This window comes from Nannospalax galili, unplaced genomic scaffold (assembly GCF_000622305.1).
Source record: "Nannospalax galili isolate Female #2095 unplaced genomic scaffold, S.galili_v1.0 scaffold734, whole genome shotgun sequence".
NCBI lineage: Eukaryota > Metazoa > Chordata > Mammalia > Rodentia > Spalacidae > Nannospalax > Nannospalax galili.
Window position 1 is genome coordinate 2,785,783 of NW_008337073.1, and position 23,571 is coordinate 2,809,353.

Below are 23,571 nucleotides of genomic sequence, written 5' to 3' on the forward strand. Positions count from 1 at the left end.
TCTGTTTCATTATAATAAATTAAAATATAACCAATCATCTCTAGATATACAAGCTCTTATTTAATTTCATTAATTTAAAGTGCAAAACACATAAGAAAACTTACTCTTCTGATCTCTATTACTATAGCTTTAAAGTTCCTGGGAGATTGGCTTTCCTTTTTACAGGGGGCATTTTCCTTACATTTGATTTTTTTTACTCCAATGAGAGATTTATTTCTCCTAAGACACACACAAAAAGGAAAATGTTAGTCCAAAAGACCTGCAAAATAAGTAGAAAACTACCCTGAAGTAATACTCTTTAATGAATGTTGACACTGCAACTATGCAAAAACCACACACAAAACTGTTTGTGTTCTGTGCACAATTAGAATGTGACCTCTCCTCATCAAGGAGCAGCTGACCCCTTAAGAGTAAAATGTCATTCATTCAAAAAGTTGCAAGGAGGGCTAATGTGTCCATAAGAAAAAGATAAAGAGTCAAATGTATCGTATAGGTTGAACAGAACAGAACTGAAAATAGTCTATATAGACACTTTCCTTTACAACCAAGATGAAAGCTACATCAGAGTGGCTCTGGACAAACTAGCCTGCTTCCTCCTGAGTTCAGTCTATTTAGTTCCATCCTGCGCAAGCTCTCAACTTCCACTGTTACTTAATTTTCTCCTCTCTCCTACTCACCTTGGGAATATCCAGCCTTGTTGTCCCAGACATGGACTCCAGCGGATTAGCCCTCTTGATAGCTTTCTACTGACATGTCACCTAATGTTCCTAAAATTTACAAATTTTCTGTCATTTCCATTTCTTTTTTGTTTAGTTATTTGTGTGTCTGTTTTGTTTTTGAGACAGGGCCTCCTTGTAGTCCCAGGTGGCCTGGAACTCACTGTGTAGACCAGGCTGGCCTTGATCTCACAGAGACTCGCCTTTCTCTGCCTCCTGAATACTGAGATTAAAGGTCTGTGCCACCATGCATGTTAGGCAGATGACCATGAACAGAAATAGATGTGCCTATTAAAACTGGAGTGAAAATGCTGCATCTACCAGGCTCTCTGTATGCCCTGACTTGGTGAAGACATCCGAAAGCACCCAGGCTGTCTTGGAGCTTAAATTATTACTGTTGCTGAGCTCAGCTTCATGGCTGACTCCAGCCTCAGGTATTCATGATGCCACTGTTCAGGGCTTCGGAGCCCCTTCATCTGTCTTCCCCTTCAGAACACCTAGTATTCTTAAGTTACGCTTCTGAGGCCCTTCAAATTTCCCTGAACACTGCTATGGCTTCTGATTTTCAAAAGTATTGTTTAAAGCTTACCTAGTTTTTAGGTTTTGTTTTTTTAATTGAATACAATGTTCTGGTTCTGACCAGTTCTCTGATTACTGTGGCCAGTTATATTAATAGCCAAGATTTCCTCTTTTATCTTTTAAAAATACAGTGCCTATATATTTCAAGCTTCAGCTCTCATAGATGAGGTACCTAATTTAGGAAGAATATATCCCAGCATCAATTTAAAGGAATGCTTCTCTCCTCCTTCACTGCCGTTTTTAAATTTTTTATTAAAATGGGATAGATAGGTTTATGCTCAGTGGTGACAGACACGGCCACTTGTCAGTGCTCTGAAGACAAGTTGCATGAATCTAGCATCTCTCATAACTGGCATGAGACATTTATGATTTCCTTTGAGAGTAAAAAGCATCATTTCAGCTTAGAAAATGGAAGGACAGCTTTAAGGCTTACTACTTCTAAGAATTTTTTATTCATATACACAAATGAAATCCCCAAGGAATGGTTCTGCTCATTATGATAGAATCAGGAGCTCAGAATGAGTAGGCAAAGCAGGCCTCTAAACCTCTTACAAGCCAGCTAATGGCCTAGTGAACCTCTGTGACTCACATTGACCCAACAGAAAAGCCCTGATTCATTTCTGATGGAAACCAGAACACGTTTTAGTGTGGCTTCTTAGTTCAGTTGTATTACATAGTTTTACAGCTATTTCTTTACCACCCCCAGACACCAAACTCGTCCATGTATCAGGCCATAGCTTCATTTGCCACACCCTCTTTTTCATCCACCTCTTACATCTTAAAATGTCAGTCCTGCTCATTTCTAAAAATCGTTTACATGTGTGACACTGATAGCACAAGTACCTTTTTAAGAACTCATAAACAGGAGCTGTTATCTCCACCACAAGGTAAAATTTTTCATCATTCATGCATTTAAGCATAACTTGTGTAAAGAATTCTAGGAATCTTGGTCTTTGTTTAAATTTCATAACTATAAAACAAGGAAGACATTCGTTATTCACTTACCAATCAATGTACACAGTAACCAGTGCTGAAAGATTACTCGTGCTGAAAACAGGCATGTGGATTGATTTGTCTTTTAGATTTGTTACTTTTAAAAATTATAGGAGTAGGTATTGGATGAACTGTTTATTGCTCTATTCTAGTAACAAGGATTACCTTACAGTGTATATTTGGTTTATTTTCCATAAACCTCAATGTTAATAAAGATTTAACTGAAGTGGTCTGTAATGTATGACTGACCAGGGGAACTTGCTGAGCAACAATGGTGCCGCTTCCTCACGGCTACGCTCTCTTTTGTAAGTTTCATAATATCACTGTTCACATCAAAGTAAGCTGCCATGAAGGGTCTTTCTTCACAGATCTTAAGCCAGGTACTTGCTTAAGACTCTTTCAGTTACTTAGTAATCAAGATTCTGCATTATTCTGAATGGGGAGGATGTAAATCTTTGCTGAAAACAGGTAAAATCTTTAAACATGCAACTGAAACACAGCATAAACCATCTACGATGGTAAGGTGACACAGGCACACGCAGGTCACCTACCTTCCTTCACGGCCCCTTTCACCGACCAGTTTAAAACCACTGGGTACAGAAATATAGGGTCCTCTGCTCCAGAGAGTTCAGCTGTAGTGACTAAGGTTAGAAAATTAGTAAGTTCTAATTTCTTTTCTGATCTGAACAACAAAAAAATTAAAATCTTTTGGAGAGAATTTTTAAAAAGAGGAAAATACTCAAGTAAATATTAAAATATACCCCTTATCAAATATATCATTATAATTTGGAAAGAAAGAAAAACCCAATATACTCAATTATTTCCTTTATTTTCCTTTAAAATTTAAGGGTCCCACCATCAAAATCTACCAGTTTTATTAATTCTATCCTTATAAAGTTGTCTTTATAAAAGCAGTCAAGTACAGCAGTCACTAGAACCAGAGTATCTGGGTTCAAGTTCAGTTTTGTTGCTGGTTTTTTAATACAGGCTCTCATTATGTAGCCCATGCAGGTTGAAACATGTGATCCCCCTGCCTCATCCTCTGACTGCTATGATTACAGCAATGTGCCACCATGCTCAGCTCTGTATTCACGTTTTAATCTTAACACATCACTTGTGAAATCTGGGGAGTTACAAAGAATCTCTGCTTCAGTGTCCATGTCTTTAAAATGAAGATAATAGTACTTTCTTTATATGGTTGTTATACATAATTTGTATGATTTTAATTTTTAAATTTCACTTATTTTTAATTTTTGCATATGAATGTATTAGTTGCATGCATGTGAATCATGCAATGCCCACAAAGGTCAGAAGAGGGCATTGGATTTCCTTGGAACTAGAGTTACGGACGATTGGGAGCCACCATGTGAGTGCCAGCAATTGAACCTGGATCCTCTATAAAAGCAGCCAGCCAGTGCTCTTAACTGCTAAGCCATCTCTCCAGCCCCTTAATTTTTATGATTTTTAAATGTATTTGAAATATTTAAAATAGTGTCTAATACATAGAAAACACTGTTCAAAATGTTTTATTATTGTTATTGAATTTACTAAGTAGCCAGTAATACATTTTACTTCTTAATAAAATGTTTTAATGCTGTGAAAATAAATAACTTACATTTCTAGAACACATTCAATTTTCAGGAATTATACATTCTACATGTATAACAAGATTTTTAGAGCTTTTCCACACTAGGTTTATTAATTATGAGAATAATATAACATTAGGTTCATAAGTTCAGCCTGAAAAGAGCAAGAAATATGTTGGGAATGGGAGCAAGCCAACAGTACCACTGAGGCACACAGTGAGAGGGGTGAGGTGGGACACAGAGTTCTATCAGTCCACTTCCAAACCTGGAGTCACCCACTGGAGAGAATTATGGGCACACTCTTGTTCTTCTACAATATTTAATGAGCTGGAATAGCTCTCAGAAACTAAATCAAATTCCTAGGCAGTTTTCCAAACTGTGAACTCCAAAATACGAATCATTACATTAACACATTAGTCCATTATGAAGTTACTACAGCACAATGGCCTAAAATTAACTTCTCTTTCATTTTTCTCTCTATTCAAGTAACCCATGGTTCAAACTACTTCCCAATAACACCATCACACTACCTCAGGATTCCTCAGTTGCCTGTTGCCTTTAGAGCAGTGATTCCCATTTGGGGCCATTCTTTACCTCTCTCTCAATTAGTTATTCAGGTAGCTATCATAACATGGTACATGCTGTGCTTTGCTCCCAGGGGTAGAATCTAGGATGCTGCCCTCAGTACCCAGGACAGAGCCTCTACTACAAAGAACTACACGGTCCCTAACAGCAATAGCCCCAAAGCTGAGAAACCCCACCGTAGAGCTAGAAAACATGGGCTCACACCCAAGTCAGCTAGCTATCCAAGCCTGAGTAAATGCCTTTTCATTATGAGACACACCTGTAAAAAGCAGCTAGTGATCTCTTACATACAAGATGTTGTTAGGATTAATAGCATAATATAAATGCACTGTATAAACCTTAAAGGGTTTACAATACTAATCTTATCTTCATTCTTTCAACAAAATATTTTCTCATTTTAAGAAACATAATGTTGAACAGATGTAAAAGAAGAAACATTACACTGCTTTGTCAGTTTGAGTAGATGTGACTCCAACAAGGCCAGCTGTTCATTTATCTTTTCAGGCATCAGTACCTGCTGCAGCTTCTTAGTTTTTGAAGTTTTCTTAGAACAAGAACCCTAGAAACAGTAGGTAAATGTCAAAATATATTTTAGCATGTTGGGAAAACTGTCATTTTTCAAATAACCTTCTTATATTTTCACGCTTTCATGTTTACTAGACAAAACATGATCTGCATGGTTAATCAACAATTAGGACTTTATAATACCAGACAGTGCATTCTAACTCAAAGTACTAAGAGTTTCATAGACAGTGACTGACACCCTTCCTTTCCCTCTGCCTCCTTTCAGGAACTCCTACTCTAAACCCTCCAGCCTATTCACTCTTCTTTCATTGTTGGCGATGGTGCTTGTTTTGAGATAGGGTCTCACATAGCCCAAGCTAGCCTCAAACTTTCAAAGTAGCCAAGGATGAATCTTAGCTTCTTAGTTCTGATCTTCCTGCCTCTACATCTCCAGTGCTGGGATTATAGGCCTGTGTCACCATACCTGGTTTATGTGATGCTGGGAATCAAACATGAGGCTTCACACACGCTAAGCAAGAGCTATATTAACTGACCTACAGCCTCTACATTCTTCCTAAAGCAGCTGAGGCTATATCTCAAAAAACCCTCAAAAGAAAGCCAGCCAGCACTCAGGAATGTGCCTTTTATTCTTTTCTTTTTCCCAGAAGGAGTTTCTTTATAACTAAGCTAATTACCTTTGCCACTCTGCCTTTCACTGAAACCTAACAAAATCAGTAATTAGTGGATTAAGGATTGGCCTGTGTACACTCAGCCTCCCCACCATGTTTTCTCTGTCTGAAACTGAGAACTGACATGTCACTGTCTCTTGTTCTCAAAAACAAAACCTTTCCAAGGCCCTTTTGGCTTAAAAGAGGTCTCTAGTGGCGCTAATGATTTCTGCCTCTGACAAATTAGCAGTTCCCACAACCTTGTCAGTGGGAAGCCTCACAAATTTCTGCTGAACCAGAGGCTCAAAGGAGAAGTATGAGACCCTACCCTCAATACCATTAAGGCTGGGAGCTTTGAGTCAAGGTCTTACACGCAGAGGAGGCATGGAGCTAATCTAACTGCAACAATGTGAGAGGTGAGAAGCTACAGCCATCCAAGACACCAAACGGGCTCATATGCCTTCAGAAACCCAACAGACCAAGGAACATTTCAAAACCTGGACTACAAAAACATCTAGCCCACACAGCTTTGAGGAAAGGCAATAAAGCATAGGCCCTGATGAGACTCATACATAGAAGACACATACTAAAAATTTGTCTCAAAAAAATTGGCAGCTTCATAAAGAAGAAAAATTTGGTATCAATGACTTTCAGAAATCTACCCTTAACACAAGATTTAAAACTTGGATATGTGTTCACTACCTTCAGGGATGCACTAGAACCTAACATCTTTGACTCCAAATTAAAGATTTTTAGGGAGCTTTTAGCCCAATGTCCAACTGAATGTGGAAAGCTCTGTCCTCACTAACCGGCAGTCAGCATCACTAATGCAAACTATTCAACAGGCTGATTTTTATCACAGCCCAAAAATATTTTTTAAAATTAAAGTTCTTATTGATGTTACTTTCAATGAAGTTCTAATGATACTACTTTCCTTCTATGGAAAAGATGATAAACTAAAAATTGATCAATTTTCTAATGTGTTCAGTGATACTAAATGACACAAACACAGAAAAAGGAGCAAACAAATAAATAAAACCAAATTACCCCATCTGCAGTTTCTTCTTGTTCATTACTAAATAGAGATTTGCACCCCGATGTGATGTCCAACATCTTTTTCCCATAGTTTATAATCATTATAGCCAGGTCATATTCCTTCCATGAACGTAGAATCTAATTAAAAGTAAGTATTAATTATCTCTGTTGGATGCTGGTCTGCTTCAAGTGGAATACATCAACTTTCATAAATTCTAAGTCCCATGAGTCTTGTGGGTTCTAAGAACTCCCAATTTTGTTAAGAAAACAGGAGTCTTTTCTCAAGATCTGATTTCTCTAGAGTTAAAATTAGGTGGTTCTGTCTTTTTTTTTTTTTTTTTAGGAAAAAAAGAGGACTAATAACAGGTTCTTATTAATAATGAAATTCCTTTATCTCTTAAAGGTCATAGACATGCCATCTTTTATTCTGAGTTTTGTATTCTTCATTTGTTTTGATTTGTTTGCTTTTGAGGAAGAGTGTCAAGTAGCCGAGGCTGGCATCAAACCTACCATATATCTGAAAACGATCTAAAACTCCTGATCTTCCGATCTTTACCTACCAAATGTTAGGATTAACATGCATTACTATGCTCACTTTATTTTGAGTTGTTTCTGTGGAAAACGGAGCAAGGCTTGACCACATGATGTCTTTGGTAGGAAGAAGAACACTTACTTCAGTCTGTGATTGCAAGTCACCTCAATAGAGGGGTGGGCAGTCTCTGAGAGCTCAAATGGAAGCAACACTAACCTTAGAGGGAAGGGCCTGCTCTGCCCCTCTCGCTCACATTGTCCAGTTCCAGTGGGTATACTGGCCTTTTCTAGAACCATCTTCCACCACCATCTCAATAATTTTATAAATTATTGAGCCAAGTATAATCCTGACACCACCATGTTTGTGTGTCTCTTCGTGGCTGAGTCGCTTTCTAATGCGCCTGTCACCCCTTATTTGTACAGCTTCAGCCACCTTATCATTAAACCTCTGGTTCTGACATCAACACCAAGAAGCTCCTTGGCCACTAATCTGACTTGTATATTTCCCACTGTAGCAATGGGTGAAAGGAAGGAACACATTTATGATAAGCCTTGCCCCAGAGGGGACAATTATGACTGTAAATAAGTATGTGTGAATTTGTTATATGTAGACACAGTCTGTTGAGTAAGTTCCAATTTAAGGTAAGTAAAAATTTCTTCCTACATAAGGAAGGGCTGTATGAAGGGGTTTAAAAATAATGAGTGGTTATCTAAACTTGCTATGACCCACCCAATGCTAAGAAATAGAGATAGTTCTGTGGAGTCAAGGCAATGCACCAAAACAAAGCAGTTCATTGTACGGAGCAGAATGTGGGAAGGAAACTGGTGATATACGCTTTGAAAGGTGTATGGCCCTACAGGGAATAGAAGGTGTGGTACGGCAGTTCAATCTCATGGCATTGCTGCTGGAAAGCGGACATGAGCTAATATGTGCTCTCCACGCTGCTTTCCTTGCTTTTTAGCCTGCTTTTATTTGACTTCAAGAGAGTCTTGCAACTTCTGCTTCTTGTTTAAATGTATCATTGGAAAACAGTAAGTGATGAGAACAAATTTTCCAATCAACAGAAAAACAAAGGAACAATTCTATCCAACGCATCCAATGGTGGACAGAAATAGTGTGCCAGACAGTTAGCCTAACAACTCTAAAACAAAACAAAAATAATGAAATTGCTAAGATGACAAATCTCAAAGTGCTGTCTCATTTGAAATTGCAGTGACTTGGAGGTTAAAAAAACGACACTGCAACTTAAAGAAAAAGATTGAGCCCTCTAAAAAGATCAAGTTTTTAAAAACAACAGCAAAAGAAACAGAGTTCCTTGACTAACAGAGCTTCTCATAGTCTAAGAGAAAAAAAAAATCAAACACGGTTTATATCAAATGAACTTCTGGAAACCAGGATTCAGGTCTAGCCTGACTGGAAGACTACAGGCCAAGCTGAATGTGGCAGGACTCAACATCTCAGTTAGTGACAAGCCCAGCTCAAGTATCAAAATTCCTGACAGACTATTCTTGTTCAGGGTCAGAGCATATTCAGAATCATTTCTGCCTTGAGATTGCTTGGATCCTATTGATCCTTCAAGTGAGGAAAGAAGAGGTGGGGGGACATGTCTGGGAAGCCAGGAATGGTCCAGAGCTGGCCCCAGTGACACTGTGTGCTAGGGCTAAGAGAGGTAACATGTAAATTGAAGGATTTGAACCTCCACCGGGCCCTAAATACTAACTGGAACCAGCATCGTCACCCATCTTCCACAGCACCTGTCAACACCCTTCAGGGTTTCTGAAATCTCCAGAACCATTCTTACTCTCCTCTTCCTCACTGCCAAAGCACCACCTCCAGGGATCACACTCTAGTCATCATTTCTCCCCTACCACACCTTCCTTTCCCCCTCCAGAATCCTCTCATTGAATTTAAATGTTTTAGAGTCTCTGGATAAGTAGAATTGATTTCTTTATTTGTTTGCTTGTGTGTTAGGTTGGTTGGTTGGTTGGTTTGTTGGCTGACTGGTTGGTTGGTTGTTTGGTTGGTTGGTTGTTTGGTTGGTTGGGTTTAGCAGAAAATTTGCTATTGGAAAAGTCACCTAGCTGGTAGCTACCATACAGTGGAGTTTGTTTTGGTAGAACCCCTACCATGGCCCCTGTTATTTGCATATAAAGTACTTAGGTGTGTTCAATGATCTGGAAGGAAAGTGCAAGCACTCTTCTTTTATATGAAAGAGACATTACTTGATGGAAATACCCCTCCCCGACCCACAGAAGCCTTTGCAGGCCAAGCAGATGAACATCCTCTAAAGAAAGGCAGCGGGGCACTCTAACCCCCCACTTCCTGTCTCCCATCCCCTATACAACACTAAGGAAGATCTGGAAAGAGAATGTGTACCTCCACTAGCTACAGCATGCCCCAGTGACAGAATGCATACTGCAGGAATGGCAGAAGGGGTCAGGAATGATAGCACCTGTTGGGCCTCACCAGTCTCTCCAGTTCTTCCTTCTGTCTCTTGTTTGGAAGCAGGTGCTTCCCGTTGGCTATGGACCTCTGAGATTCTTAGGTAAGTGCCCCCTCTTCCCACTCCACACCCTATCTAAGGCACTGTGATGCACTGCTATTGCTTCAGTGGTAGTCCTCATGCAATGACCCACCCACTCCCCATCCCCATGTCTCACATCTTTATACATAATTAGCCTCTCCAGAGCTTCAGGCCTACAGGACCAATTATGTAAGGGCCACTACTTTGGATAGCCTGTCAGCCTCAAAATTCAATCTATCCAAAACACGATTTTCTCCTTTTCTAGACAAAAGTACTTTTCATCTGGTATCAACAGAAAGTGCTGTGTTCGTTCATATGGCCAGACAGTGTAGCTAGATAGTAACATTGTGCCTTCCTCTCTTTTCTGACCGTCACCATGTGGTAGATTTCCAGCTTCTCCATCTGATCTTGAATCCTTCCTCCTCTCTGCCTCCCACTGCTCCCACACTACCACAGGTATGCACCCTGCCACAGGTATTATCCCCTTTGAATGATCAGTTACTGTGCAACCAAAATCATGCTTCCCTCTAAAACGCAGGTCTCATTCTGCCATTCCTGGATTTGAAACCCTTCAACGTCTCCCCTTGGATCTCAGAAGATGGCCTTTCATCAGCTGGTATCTGTTTGCTATTCCACTCTTCAGGCAACTCAACATTTTTACCTGTATCCTCTGTGGTGAATGAACTGTAAGGTTTTTTTCATATTTTCTCATTGATTATTCCCCAAGGCAATCAACGGTAATGATCATGTATCTGTCATATATGTTCCCACTCTAGTGTTTGCCTGCAAGCTTTGCTTAGACCCTCTTGCCATAAAAAAAAAAAAATCTTTCAACCACCACATAATCTAATTAGCTATATTTTTCTCTATGTTTTCTCTCTTGTTGAGGAAAGTGACCCTGATTCCAAGGCCATATCCTTGAATCACCTGGACATTGTGATGGTGTGAGGTACGGCTCCTCACACAGACTTTGCTAACTTCAGATGCGCCATCGCTTATACTAGCATCTTCCATACAACACAGTATAATAATAGAGGAACATACTATAATAAGAGAGCATCACTTTCTCCATCACTCAAATCACCACCTTGGTAATACATTCATTTCTTCCATGGATTAGGAGCTATTCCTGAACCCTGTAATCTATTCCACTGACCAATTTGCCCACTATGCTGTTAACACCGCTTTTATTAAGGTGGCTTTATTTTAAGTTTTAATATGTATTGAGAACCTTTAAATTATTCTGGAGAAACCCCATAGGAATTCTGATTGGAACTGCATTAAATTTAAGTGCTATTTTAGGAAGGATTTATAGTTCTGTGACAGTAAATCTTCATGTTCAGGAACTTGGTATGGCCTGCCATATGCTCCAATTTATTCTGTATCCTTTGGAGAAATTTCAGTTCTTTCACACTTTGGTTCTTTGACACTTTGTTAAGTTTTAAATATTATGTTATAAATGATATCGTCTACTCTCTCCATTTCTAACTATTGCTGGCATAAAACAATCAGCTTATATGTGTTTTATGTACAGTCACTTTATATATTCTTTCTATGATTTTAATAATTCTTTGTAAGATGTTTGAGACCTCTACAATTACCAATAAGCTGTATTTCTTTCTTTTCTACTTTTATAAAACTATTTCAAGTCTGTATCTGTTGCCTAAGAAAGAACCTTTGAAAATAATGATTCTCACTGCTAAAAGTCAGCATCTCCTTCCTGTGCCTGGTTTTTAAGGAAATGGCTTCAGAAATTTGCCATTTAGTATGATATTTGCTGTAAAATCTGGGTAAATGTCTTTATCATTATTCGGCAGCTCCCCTCCGGTCCTAGCTTACTAGAGATTGTATTAGGAAAGGTTGTTAAGTGCTGTTGAACCCCTTTGTGGCATTTTTCAGATAATCTTATTTTTCTTTAATTTGCTGTTCTAAAAAAATTTTCAGTATTTTTTAATTTGAACTGTGTGTGTGTGTGTGCGTGTGTGTGTGTGCCTGTGTGTCTTTGTGTACATATGTGCATGTCTATATGTGTCTGTGTGTGTGTCTATATGTCTGTGTCTGTATTATGTGTCTTTGTGTGTGTGTCTGTGTCTCTGTCTATATGTGTGTCTTTGTATCTGTGTCTGTGTTTCTGTATATATGTGTCTGTGTGCCTATGTGTGTCTGTGTCTGTGTGTCTATGTATGTGTCTGTGTGTCTGTGTACATGTGTGTGTGTGTGTGGTGTGGTGTGTGGTGTGTGTGTGTGTGTGTGTGTGTGTGTGTGCGTGTGTGTGTGGTGTGGTGTGTGCTGGGAATCAGCTAAGGGAAGACTTGCTATTGAAGCTGTCCTGAGACCGGCAAGTAGCAAGACCAGAAGCTATCCAAGAGCAGGGAAAGGCAACTCAGCAGATACAAAGGTCCCTATGTAAAGCCATTATTGTTCCTGGTTGGTGTTTGGGGTCCTTATGTTTTGTCTGGTGTGAAAATTGCCATCTTCCTTCGCTATTATTGGTATTTGCCCATTACCATGGTCTGCTACTTTGGTTTGGAAATGTTTCTTGAAATAATATATTATAACCTGAGTTTTTAGCCCACCTAGCAGTCTGTCTTCTAAGACTGGTACTTTGTGATGTGGTTAATACATCATTTTATTACCTCCATCATAAAAATTACCACTTTTTTGATTCTTTCTTTTGCTGAATTAGGCAAATTTGGTTCCTCTCTCTCATTTTTTCCATTTTTCCTCCCTGTCAAGTTAGAAATCCTACTATTTCATAAAGTTCCATTCATAGTTACATGTTTCCAAGTCATCTTTAAATATATATGTGTGTGTATATCAGAAATGTATTTTTATGTAACAATAATAATTTCGTACAGCCATGGTTTAAAAATCTACCTGCTCACATCCTCTCCCCCTGCCTCAAACAGGACAGAAGTTTCAGTTCTAGGTTACTAATAAGTTTTTCTTTCAAAGATGACTCTTCTCTTTCAAGAGTCACTACTTAGCATTTATATTACAGAGTCCGATTCACGTCATTATCATGTTTAATTTTTTAATTTTATTTATTATTTCATTTTATGTGTATGTGTGTATTGCCTGAGTGTAGGTAAGTGCGCCCATGTCGTGCAATGCCCATGGAGGTCAGAAGAGGCTATCAGATCCCCTGGAACTGGAGTAACGCACAGTTGTTAGCTGGGTGCTGGGATTCGAACCAGGGTCTTCTGCAAGAACCACCAGTGTTTTTAACCACTGAGCCATTTCTCCAGCCCCTATCATGCTTAATTTTAATAATACATATACTGCAAGATTCATCACCCCCACTATCCCTCTACGTTTTGTCTATCTCTATCATGGGATTTCTGGCCCGAATCAGTTGTCATTTGATAAAGTATTTCCTCAAGTGTTTTCCTCAGACAAGTACCTGAGCAGAAATCTTTTCAAATGCATGCACTTATGAAAATGGGGTTTTTTGCCCCTATGAATGAATGATGTCTTTCCTGGTTATTAACTTTGGGACCTCAGGCTTTATCCTTCAGGATTCCACAGTGTTCCAGAGTTTTAACTTCTTTTGTTGATAAAAAGTTGGAAGCTAACTGATTCTCTTTCCAGTTCAAGGAAGCTGCTCATGAGATCTAAGACTTCAAGATTTGATCTTATCCCTTGTCTTCAGAACTTTCACCAATACCTCTCTATACGGTGGTGGTTCCATTAAATCCTGCTTGGGCTATTACTCCTCCAACCGCAGACTCCTGGTATTCCCATGTTGTGACTTCTGGATGTGCCTCTGAACTTACTGATCATCTCTGGATAACTATACTCTACACTGAGGTATTTTTGATTCAAGAAATCCTCTTACCCTGATCTTCATCTAACTTATTTGCTCAGTTACATAGGTTTGGAATCTTGTAGTGTTTGGTTGCTTGTTTGTTGGTTGGTTAGTTGTATGGTTGGTTGGTTTTATATCATCTGATTGTTTTTCCTTGAAAATTTTCTTACCTTTTCTTGCCTCCAAGTCATCTCTGATCTTTTCCAACATGGTGAATAGTAAATAACACAAATATTTTGGCACTTGGCTTACTCTTCCTCCCTAGGCCTAAATCCCTCAGTGAATTTCTACTTTCCCACCTGCTAATGATGTATGTTCCCTTAGCTCTAACATGGGCCAGGTTGTAGAGATATCTGCCTCAGTGAGTGGACTGAGGAAGACTACTTTCTGCTACTGAGTACAGGCCATGAACAGACAGACCAGAAGAGGTCTGTTGCCAGACCTCAACAGAGGGAAGCTTACATCCTAACTGAAGCAATGGGACAAATCAGCCTGTTTTGGCACTGTTCCTCTGGATCACTGAACAAAATAAAAAGGCCCTGTGAGAATGATTTAACACAGGCAGGCAGAAATGGGTGGCCTACCTTTGAGGAGGGTCTCTGGATTCTGTTCTGCCAGAACAGCCAGTGCTCTTAACCACTGAGCCATCTCTCCTGCCCCCAGGATGTTATTTTTAAGTATTCTAATTACTGTGATTAAAAGTTGTTTGACTTTTGAACTTAATACTAATCCTAAATTTTGACCCGATATAATTAAATAAATACCTTTGCCATGTAGAAGATACAGCAAGCTATCATGTGCTGTACGCTTTCAAAACTTGAAACATGTTTCTTGGAGTAAACAACACTTGGTATTCCTTGTAAAACCACTATACATTTTATCAAGATCTAAGAAAAAGAAGCACAATATTTTTTGTGTCAAAGTATCATCTTATTCAGTATAAACCATAGTATCTAAATCCTATGAGTCTTAAGATAAAAAATGTTGCAATCCAAAATTATTGATAAATTATTGTGTATAAAAGAATATACACGGATAAAATGGACACATTCAATTTTCAGATGAGTCATCTATCTAAAGTTAGTGAAGAATATTAAATATGTATACAAGTAACTATAAAACAAAGCTTAATTTCAGGAGTATTATGAAAGACAGAGGCCAAATGCTATATGAGCCCCCCAAAACTGAAGATCATATCCAAGCATAGGAAGACCTTGAAAAAGTACTGACAGGATGACACCACTTGTGATTTAATGCAGAGACAGAATGACTTGAAATGAAAATTCCCTTTAAAATGAAAACCAAACACATCATTGAAAATCAATTAATATTGGTGTTTACTTCCACTTCCCCTGGCTATGTATTCATCATACATTCTTGAATTTGATCGAGAACTAGCCTATTAAATTTAGGTTTCACTCCTGCTGCACAATTCTAAGCAATATCATCATCAGAGAAGTAGCCAAGATTGCAGCAATCCATTCGGTCATCGTTCTGATTATCCCAAAGGACAAATTAAGATATGTATGTTTGTTCTTTTGAGGCATATTAATTGCTTCAAGCCACCATTCTAACAGGATTTTATTGTTTTGGTATGCTGGTGAGGGTTTTAAATGCTTTTGAATTCCTCCCTCCATGTCTACTCTCTGCCGCCATTGCACACCATATTTCCAAATTATGCTAATTACCCTAGTAGGCTTCTCAAAGCTTGTACATATGTGTGTGTGTGTCTACAAATAGATTGAAAGGACACAGAAAGTTGTTATTTTACAAAATATAATTTATGTATACTTTTTCTAAACTTCTACATTTTTCTTTCAACCACATCTTATGAACAGTCCCTCTGAGTCTACAGGTTCAGCTCTAACTCATGTTGCTGATGGCTACATAGTATCATCTGATGAGGATCAGCCATAATTTACTGTCCTCACACTGAACACTCTTTGGCTGATGTGTTACAATCTGGCACTAGCATTGTTTCTCTATTTCTGGCCTCTACTAAGGCCACCACATTAAACACCCTTGTGCACACTTAGGGACCAACTATGAGCCCAGATTTGAAAAGATGCTAGCTAAGAGATATGGTATGCAATGGTGGTGGAGGGTAGTTGATGAAGCACCAACTCTCAGTCCATGAACATTCTGTGTTGTGATACCATCTCCCCAAGAGGCAGAGTGCATGGATCCAGGACTCCGGGAACACAAGGCTGCAAGAATTTTCCAACTCATGATTTTATTCTGTGTATAACTTATGGTATGATAGCTCTTTCAGATCAATTTATTTTTTATTTTATTCTATGAAATAAATTGCTAGTATTTACTGTGTCAGAAATATTTGTTTTTAATTCTGCTTAAAATTAGATTTAGTCTAACTAAAATTAAAGTTGCTTTATCAAAATCCAAAAGCTTGTAATAGTTCACGTTCCCCACGGATGAGTGATGATGCCATATCCCGCATTCTCATCAACAACAGAATCCACAGATCTTCTCACATTGCTAATTCAATATGCATTTCTAGAAATGCACAGTGTGGGAGCATCTTACTGGGTGTTTCTCACGCTCTTGAACGTGGGTTTCTGGGAACTATCTATCTAGACTGCAATTTTTCCTATTAGGTTATTGCCAAGTCGAAAGGTTTTCTGCAAATTTCTTATGATCTTTGTCGTGTATGGTTTCGGGGGTTTTGTTTCATTTGTCTCATGCAGTTTCTTGTTGTTTCTAGACGTTTCTGAAATTTCACAGTACTTTTTTTGACCCATTTGTACTTTATGAGGAATATATTGCTCTTCTTTTTCATAACGAATCATTGAATTGTCATTATAAAAATACCTTACATGGAGTCGAGGGACACCCTTACCTGTATGACAGGGACCAAAACAATATTGTGATAGATGATAGGAGCAAGGAGACCATAACACTGCGTCACAGCTTGAAGGGCATAACTGGAGTCATTGAGGAAGTTGCTAAGTTCCAGTGCCACTAAAACTCTCTCACATTCGATCAGCCGAGCAATCTGTAAAGAAAGGGACATTGTTACCCAAGCTGAATAGTAGATGCATAACTCCACATGTCTTTAAGAAGACAGAACAGGAAAGGTGATTCTTGAACATGAATGGGGTATGAAGAAATTGAAATTTAGAAATAACTCTACCTCTCCAACAATACTACATGTACATAGCTTCATCTTGGAATTGAACTCCAGAATATTTCGCAAAACAAGAGACAATAATAAAAGAAAAGGTATCAATCATTTTTACTGATCAGACAAAAATCTTGGCTATATTTTATCAGAAAAAAACTCTAGTTTTCAAAACCACAAATTATGATGAACAATAATTAAAATTTAATCTATCAGCAACATTACATTTGATTAACAGATTCCTAATTCTCTGTTTGATTTGTGAGAAATGTAAATTTTTCAGCACACAGGACTAATCTATCCGACCTCTGCTATTTGTGCTTCTATGCTTACATGGCGTCCATCTATGAAGTTAGGGTTTTAGGACTCAACGCAATTTGAAAGGAAGAGAAATCCTCTATTACTTCATCTTTGCCTTTCCTCCTTGGGGAAGTTTGTTTCCTACATAGACATACAACCTTATGCACAAAGGTGACTGTGAATGGTGAACTTCATTTCTACACAACCAGCATTTGTTGAATGATAAGTATCTGAAGCACATGTTAAATACTTCATCTTCGGACTGGATGTGGTGAAAGAGGAAACTGAATGCAAAGAAACAGGGGCATTGTTACCCAAGCACATAGGACAGTGAGCTTGACCTGAGAAAATGGTCATTTGTTTTTTAATAGTATGGGCCTCATAACAATTGACTGGTTACTTGGTGAATGAATAATTCAATGGACAGAGAAAAACAACTGCAAAAGTAGAAAAAATGAAAAAAGGAAAGAAAGTAGATGCCTAAAGCCTCCATGGCTGGTGAAGAAGAGACAGAACAAAGAGAGAAGCTCAAGTTAGAATGAAGTATCATTGTCAAAGCTAGCACACTACAGGGCTGCAGATGCACACAGAGCCAGGCTCACAGCCACCCTGAGAGTCCAACAGTAGAAGATGGGTTAATTCTCTGCCTCTGTATAAGAATACAATATTATAATTTCAGAGAACATGGCAGGTTAATATATACCAGCAAGAAAAAATGTCCAAGGGAAAAATGTATTAAAAAGATAAGCTACAGAACAGTGTTGCTCAAGATCCTACTGTGTAAATACTCATGGGTTTGTCTGTGACTAGTTTTCAAAAGCAGAGGAAACTGCACAAACATGAAACCATAGCAGTCTTAGAGGTGGTGGAAATGCAAGGGCTTCACAGCCCACACTGTACAGATTTGAATTCTGAGATACATACCACTCCTGCACACAAAGGGGGTGGAAAAGATAATTGCAGAGGAGAGGTTGGAAATGTGACCTAATGGTTGTGAAACCTGTGTGGGATATGAAATGATACTTCATATTCAGGCCATGCTCTCTGAGTCCAGTCACAGTGAAGGACACATGTTCCTGAAAGAATATGACCTTGAAACATCAAGGAGTAAGCATGGCAACTCCACATGCTTGGAGTTGCTTGAATTTACTTACTTGTTGGGCAGGGAAAACCTCATTGCCTTTAATGTTATCACAGAAAAGATTTTCTTCTTTAATTTTGATGTCACTTGTTACAAAGATATTTCTAAGAAAAAGGTACAAGAGGATTGAAGAAGTCTCTGCTAAAATATTGGAACGTAATCTGAAAAAGAAGTAAATGATATTGAAGATGGGAATGGAAAAGACTGACCTGGCGTACTTACTCACCTTTTTGGATTTGCTTGCTCTCATCTTGTAGACGATGACCCCAACAGCAAAGACGACATATGGAAGAGCTATTCTTAAATGTGTTTAAATTAAAACTAAAGCCAAGTTCACAGCTAAGAAAACAGTCACTGAAATATTATGTCACCAGTCTACAAATAATTAGTGAGGAAATTTCTTAGTTCTTATATATATAATTCTTTTTTATCAATATCATGAAATCACTATAAGTAAGGCTGGAGAACAGGCCCAATATTTCAATTGAACTTCATGAAAATGAGGAGTATTTATAGCAAAGTCAGCTATGGTTAGCAAGTCTTCATAGCCCTTGGGTTATTTCTGACTACATTTTCTAAATTATAGTTCACAATGTCAACCATTGGCAAAGGTGTGACATTTGTAAAGTTCTCCTTCTTTCTTTCCAATATTCCTTCCTTGCTCTGAGACTTAGCTGGTGACAACCCCTCTCTCTCAAGCTTCAGGTCTATCTGCTCTCTGTATCTCCTGATTCCATAAACAGGAAAGGACCTGACATCATTCATTCACACTTGAAGATCATCCCCACCACGTGGATTTTAGTTCTCCTGCCCTGCAGTGCACATTGGACTTTCTTGTCCTCACTGTGACCCTCAACACCTTGACACATGTCATGAGTCCCACGTGAGTCCCATCTGCCACCTTCTGGCTCCATTTCCTTTCCTACCCACCACAGACTCCACTCAGATTTTTCAATACTAATGAGTCTTTGCCACCTCTTTATATCATGACTGATCCTGCAAGATGTCACTGGCCAAAGTTTCTATCCTTGTCGCAATAGCCAATTATTTATATTCACTTATTTATTTTTCCATTCATTCTTTTATTCAAAGTACCCTTTGCTTAAAGCCTACTGTGTACAAGACACTGTTCTAGGCTCTGGGATACAAACATAAATCAAATGGAGCTCTCAACCATTAAGGAACTGGGCTTCACCACAAGTCATGTTTTGTGACATCAGCTGCATTACTCGGTGTTACTCAGAAACACTCCCATTTTTCCTGGGTGCCCCTTTGTGGACATGCCCCATAAACATGTTCTAACACCCTCAGTGCTCTCCTGTGCCCTTATACCCCCGGTTCTTCCATGATAGGGTCACTGTCACCTGCATTTTCTTGTTTCCTCAGCCTCTCCCTCTTCACTGGCTCCCTTCCCTCTGGCCTCCCAAATCCTTCCTGCAAGCCTGTCTTCCTTCTCTCTTTGGCTGCTTCCCTTCTCTCTCCCGCTCAGTTCCATGAGAGTGGCCTTTACTTACTTTGATTCCCCATTTTTATTTACTCTTCAGTCCATCTCAAAATCATTTCTGGCTCATCCACTGTCACATAAAGTGCCCTCTTAAATTCACCGGTGACCTCCAAACTGCCAATTCTCAACGTCTCCTGGTTTTCACCCTACTTAACCTTTCTGCAGTATTTTATTCAGCCAAACCAGACATTCTGGTGTGGCTGACCAGTTCCCAGGGGAACATTCTCACTTTTCTTGGATATGTGTTTTCCTGAATCTTCATCTCCTGGACAGCTCCTTTTCAACCTCTTTCCACAGTTCCATCTCTTCCTTCATCTCTACCCCTTAATTGCAAGCAATGCCCAAGGTTCAATGCCAGGTTGGTCCTTTTTCTGCTAACACTCAGCAGCCATTTTCAAGATAAGGTTTATTTTCAAGATTCCAGTAATGCCCACCATGAATGGTTTCCAAATTGCCACCTCTAGTTTCAACTCTCTCCTGAGTGTCAGCACTAAACGAAACATCTACTGCCATCTTTGATCCACCAAGGCATGTGCTGGAAAGGCAACAGCAAACTATCCCCTACCTGATTCGTGATCTTCCCCCACACATCTCTCATTCCCCTTGGGAAATGTGACAGGCTTCCCAGTCACTTAACACTAGAAAGTCCAGTCACTTTTCATTCCTTCCTCTTTTATAACCCAATCTACACAAAATCTAACTCCTGTCTCTCCCTTCTCTTATGATACTTCTCCTATCTTTCTCCCATAACATGTATGATCCTTGTACATGGCAAGTGTGAAGTCTACATTTGTTTAATTGAAATGGAATTAAGCTTTTAATGTAAATAAGCATTATCAACACCTCACTTTGCCCATCATTTGCAATTTTAAGATCATTATCTTTCAAAGGCTAAGAGCATTATCTTTTAGGGATTAATAAGCAGGTGAGGAAAATTTTTGGTTTTGAATTTGTAGATATAGCCTGAAATAACAGCCACTCAGTTCTGAGACTGCCCTTAAAATCCTGCTCCTTTAAGGAAAAACAGGAGAAAAGTCAAACAACAGTCTTCCATTTCATATGGTTTCTACTGGCCTATTTGCATGCTAATAGTCTAATCCCAATCCCGAGAGCCTCTTTAAAGCAAAGGAAAAACCCTCATACACAAGCCATACATCAAGCCCTAACCTCCACCCCAACCTCTTTCAGATCTGTTTTGAAACTCTCAGTGAGTTTTTGGTATAAAAGCTTCCACCTGACATTCTTACTCTATAATTTTTTTCATATCATCATTTTTCCTGATTCTAGCAAGGAAGTTTATAGAAAGGAGTGAAGCTCTTGGGGTGTATATGCTTTATAATTCTGGTTAGATATGATTTTGTATAGACTATCTTAACATGAAAATTAAAATACATAAATTTAGAGCTTTACAATCATTTTCAGTAAGCAAAGTTTTATTTTAAAATAATATTTCTAGGTTTGGAGGGATGGCTCAGCAGTTAAGAGCACTGGCTGCTCTTGCAGAGAATCCAGGTTTGATTCCCAACACCCACACGGTGACTGACAACTATCCTTGACTCCAGTTCCAGGGATATTCAACACCATCTTCTGACCTCCATGGGCTCTGCATGACACGGGCACACTTACACATGTGCAGGCAATACATTCATACACATAAAATAATAATAAAATATTTTAAAAGTAATATTTCTAATTACCTTCTCTGTGTTATTGTCATGATATTGTTTAAACAAATAGCTGATTGTTCATCCAGACGTGGAGAAACAACAAAATAATCCCAAACCGGTGAGAACACTTTCTTGGCCAACTCATAGTTACCAATCTGATAGGCGACCTACAACAAAAAGCACATTGTCTCATGTGATCTTTCAACTTGTGAAATGGAGACTTAAAACCAAAATTCTGATAAGATCCTGCTAAACACTAATTCCATATGCATGTTTCCACATTTGCCATTCTGGTCCACGGTGCTATAGTGAGGGAACGAGATGGCCACTGGCAAGAGAAGCAGCTGCATTTTGAAATCTTTTTATTTCTAAATTGCATGGAAATTTGAAACTCTGTAAGGATGTTCAAATCCTCATAAGCAAAACAAAGATCACATCTGAGCCAAATTAATTTCATTTTCATCTATCTCAGCAGTATGATCCATTTATTATAGATACTGTTATAATGAACAATCTGTTCCAAGAGAAGCAATCAGATTTCCCCAACCTGATATATGAAACATACTTCATTCTTTTCTGGTTCTGACTGACACTTTCAAAGCATCTGTGTAACAAAGAGTTCACAGCTGAAAAGGGTAAAGAATAAAACAGAAAAGCTGTGTCTCTTAAGTTTAACAAATTTAGCATTAAGCAAAATAATTTCGCTAGTGAAGCTTAGAACCTTGGAAGAAAGGAGAAAAAAAGTTATCAGCTGACCTGCTTCTTTTGAGAGAATATATTTCTTTAAAGCTAGCTCTAAAAATTATTTTATTTAAATATATAGGTAACAGTGTGAACTTTATGACTTACATGCAGCTTCAAACCTTTATGGAATCAGGTAAGTAATAAGGAATAAATTCATGAAATTAAGCATGTAAGTGACATGATACTAGAGTGTTTTCCACTCATGGGAAAAACTTACAGGGCCAGAACTTCTTTAGTCTGCCAAATTATTCCTCATAATTCACCAACCATGAAGCTTTCGTGGAGTTTCTACTCTGTGCAGAATGCTGAGGAGCAGGCACCTGCAACTTTAGGAACAGCCTCATACTCCATGTGGCTGAATTCAAAATGAAGGCATAAACCACACAGCATCACAGGGAAAACTATAGAGAACAGCATAATGGTTGTGGAGGCTTTAGAAAAAGAATGAAGACTTCAAGAAGAGAAAGGGTTGGTGGAGGGAGTTGAGTCAAGATAGGATTCAGACTGGTGCAGCTTAGAATATGAGATGCAGCAGTAGCAATGATCGCAGATCATCTGACAGAGATTGGAGTGATGAATCATTGGAGAGTTGAAAAATGGGTGACGGGTTCAAAGGTTAAAAGTCCTTGAAAATCAGATGGAACATTTGTGAACGGCACATATTAGACTAAATACTTGAGTGCATTATTATATGGACTGCTCCCTAAAGCTCCACAAAGTAAGCCCCATTAGCATACCCACTGTGCAGATGAGGAAACCAGGGCATTGAGAAGCTGAATATTTGCACAGAACTTGACAGTCAATTAAAGTAGTAGAGTCAAGTCCTAGAATAGTAAAATAAGTCACTGCTGTGGGCTATATCTGGCTAATCAGACAGCTGGACTAATAGTCATTAAAATACCACGGAAGTCTAAGATGTACTCAGCAAAAGACGATGTATGAAGGGGTGAGTGAATCTGTAACTGAGTCTTCCACCCTTGTAGAATGATGTCGTTTGCTCAGTTAATGAACACTGAAAAACAAGAAAAGATTTGATGCTAAAAATAATGTTTATGGCCAGGTATGGTTGTTATACACCTTTAATCCCAGCATTCAGGAGATAAAGGCAGGTGGATCTCTGTGACATTGGGCCAGCATGCTCTACATAGCAAGTTCCAGTCCAGCTGGGGCTACAGGGAGACCCTATCTCAAAAAAACAAAACAAGATCTTTTTTAAAGGTTAAAAACTCATCCAATTGAGGTCTTATGGGGCTTATACTGAGTTCAATAACATATAACTATATTAATTCAACTGTGAACCTAGAAACTTGTACCCACTTGAGATGTACTGTTGCTCTGGAGTGTGTTACTGAATATGTTAAAGCTGTAGTGAAAAGCTTCTAATCATGTAGTCATTAAAATTTTTTTTAAGTATAATGATTAAAGAAATAATAATTCTTCAAAGCATAAAAATTTGCTCCTTATTAGTAGATGTGAAAAACATTACCATTGAAATCTACCTCATGACTTTATATCCATGCTCAGATGCCAAGGAGTTCAGAAAGTA

General features: G+C 38.6%; 1 protein-coding gene across 1 annotated transcript in view; it reads right to left on the bottom strand.

The window, feature by feature from the left end:
- Cfap54 (cilia and flagella associated protein 54) overlaps positions 1-23,571 on the bottom strand; it is a 372,605-nt gene that overhangs the window by 248,558 nt on the left and 100,476 nt on the right. The window contains exons 23-31 of the mRNA XM_029563104.1: positions 21,312-21,448; positions 18,124-18,271; positions 16,388-16,543; positions 14,295-14,417; positions 6,679-6,804; positions 4,901-5,018; positions 2,840-2,929; positions 2,139-2,265; positions 105-219 (exon numbers count right to left, since the gene is read on the bottom strand). Coding sequence (XP_029418964.1) covers positions 105-219; positions 2,139-2,265; positions 2,840-2,929; positions 4,901-5,018; positions 6,679-6,804; positions 14,295-14,417; positions 16,388-16,543; positions 18,124-18,271; positions 21,312-21,448 — 1,140 coding nt within the window. The remainder of the gene's footprint in view (positions 1-104; positions 220-2,138; positions 2,266-2,839; positions 2,930-4,900; positions 5,019-6,678; positions 6,805-14,294; positions 14,418-16,387; positions 16,544-18,123; positions 18,272-21,311; positions 21,449-23,571) is intronic.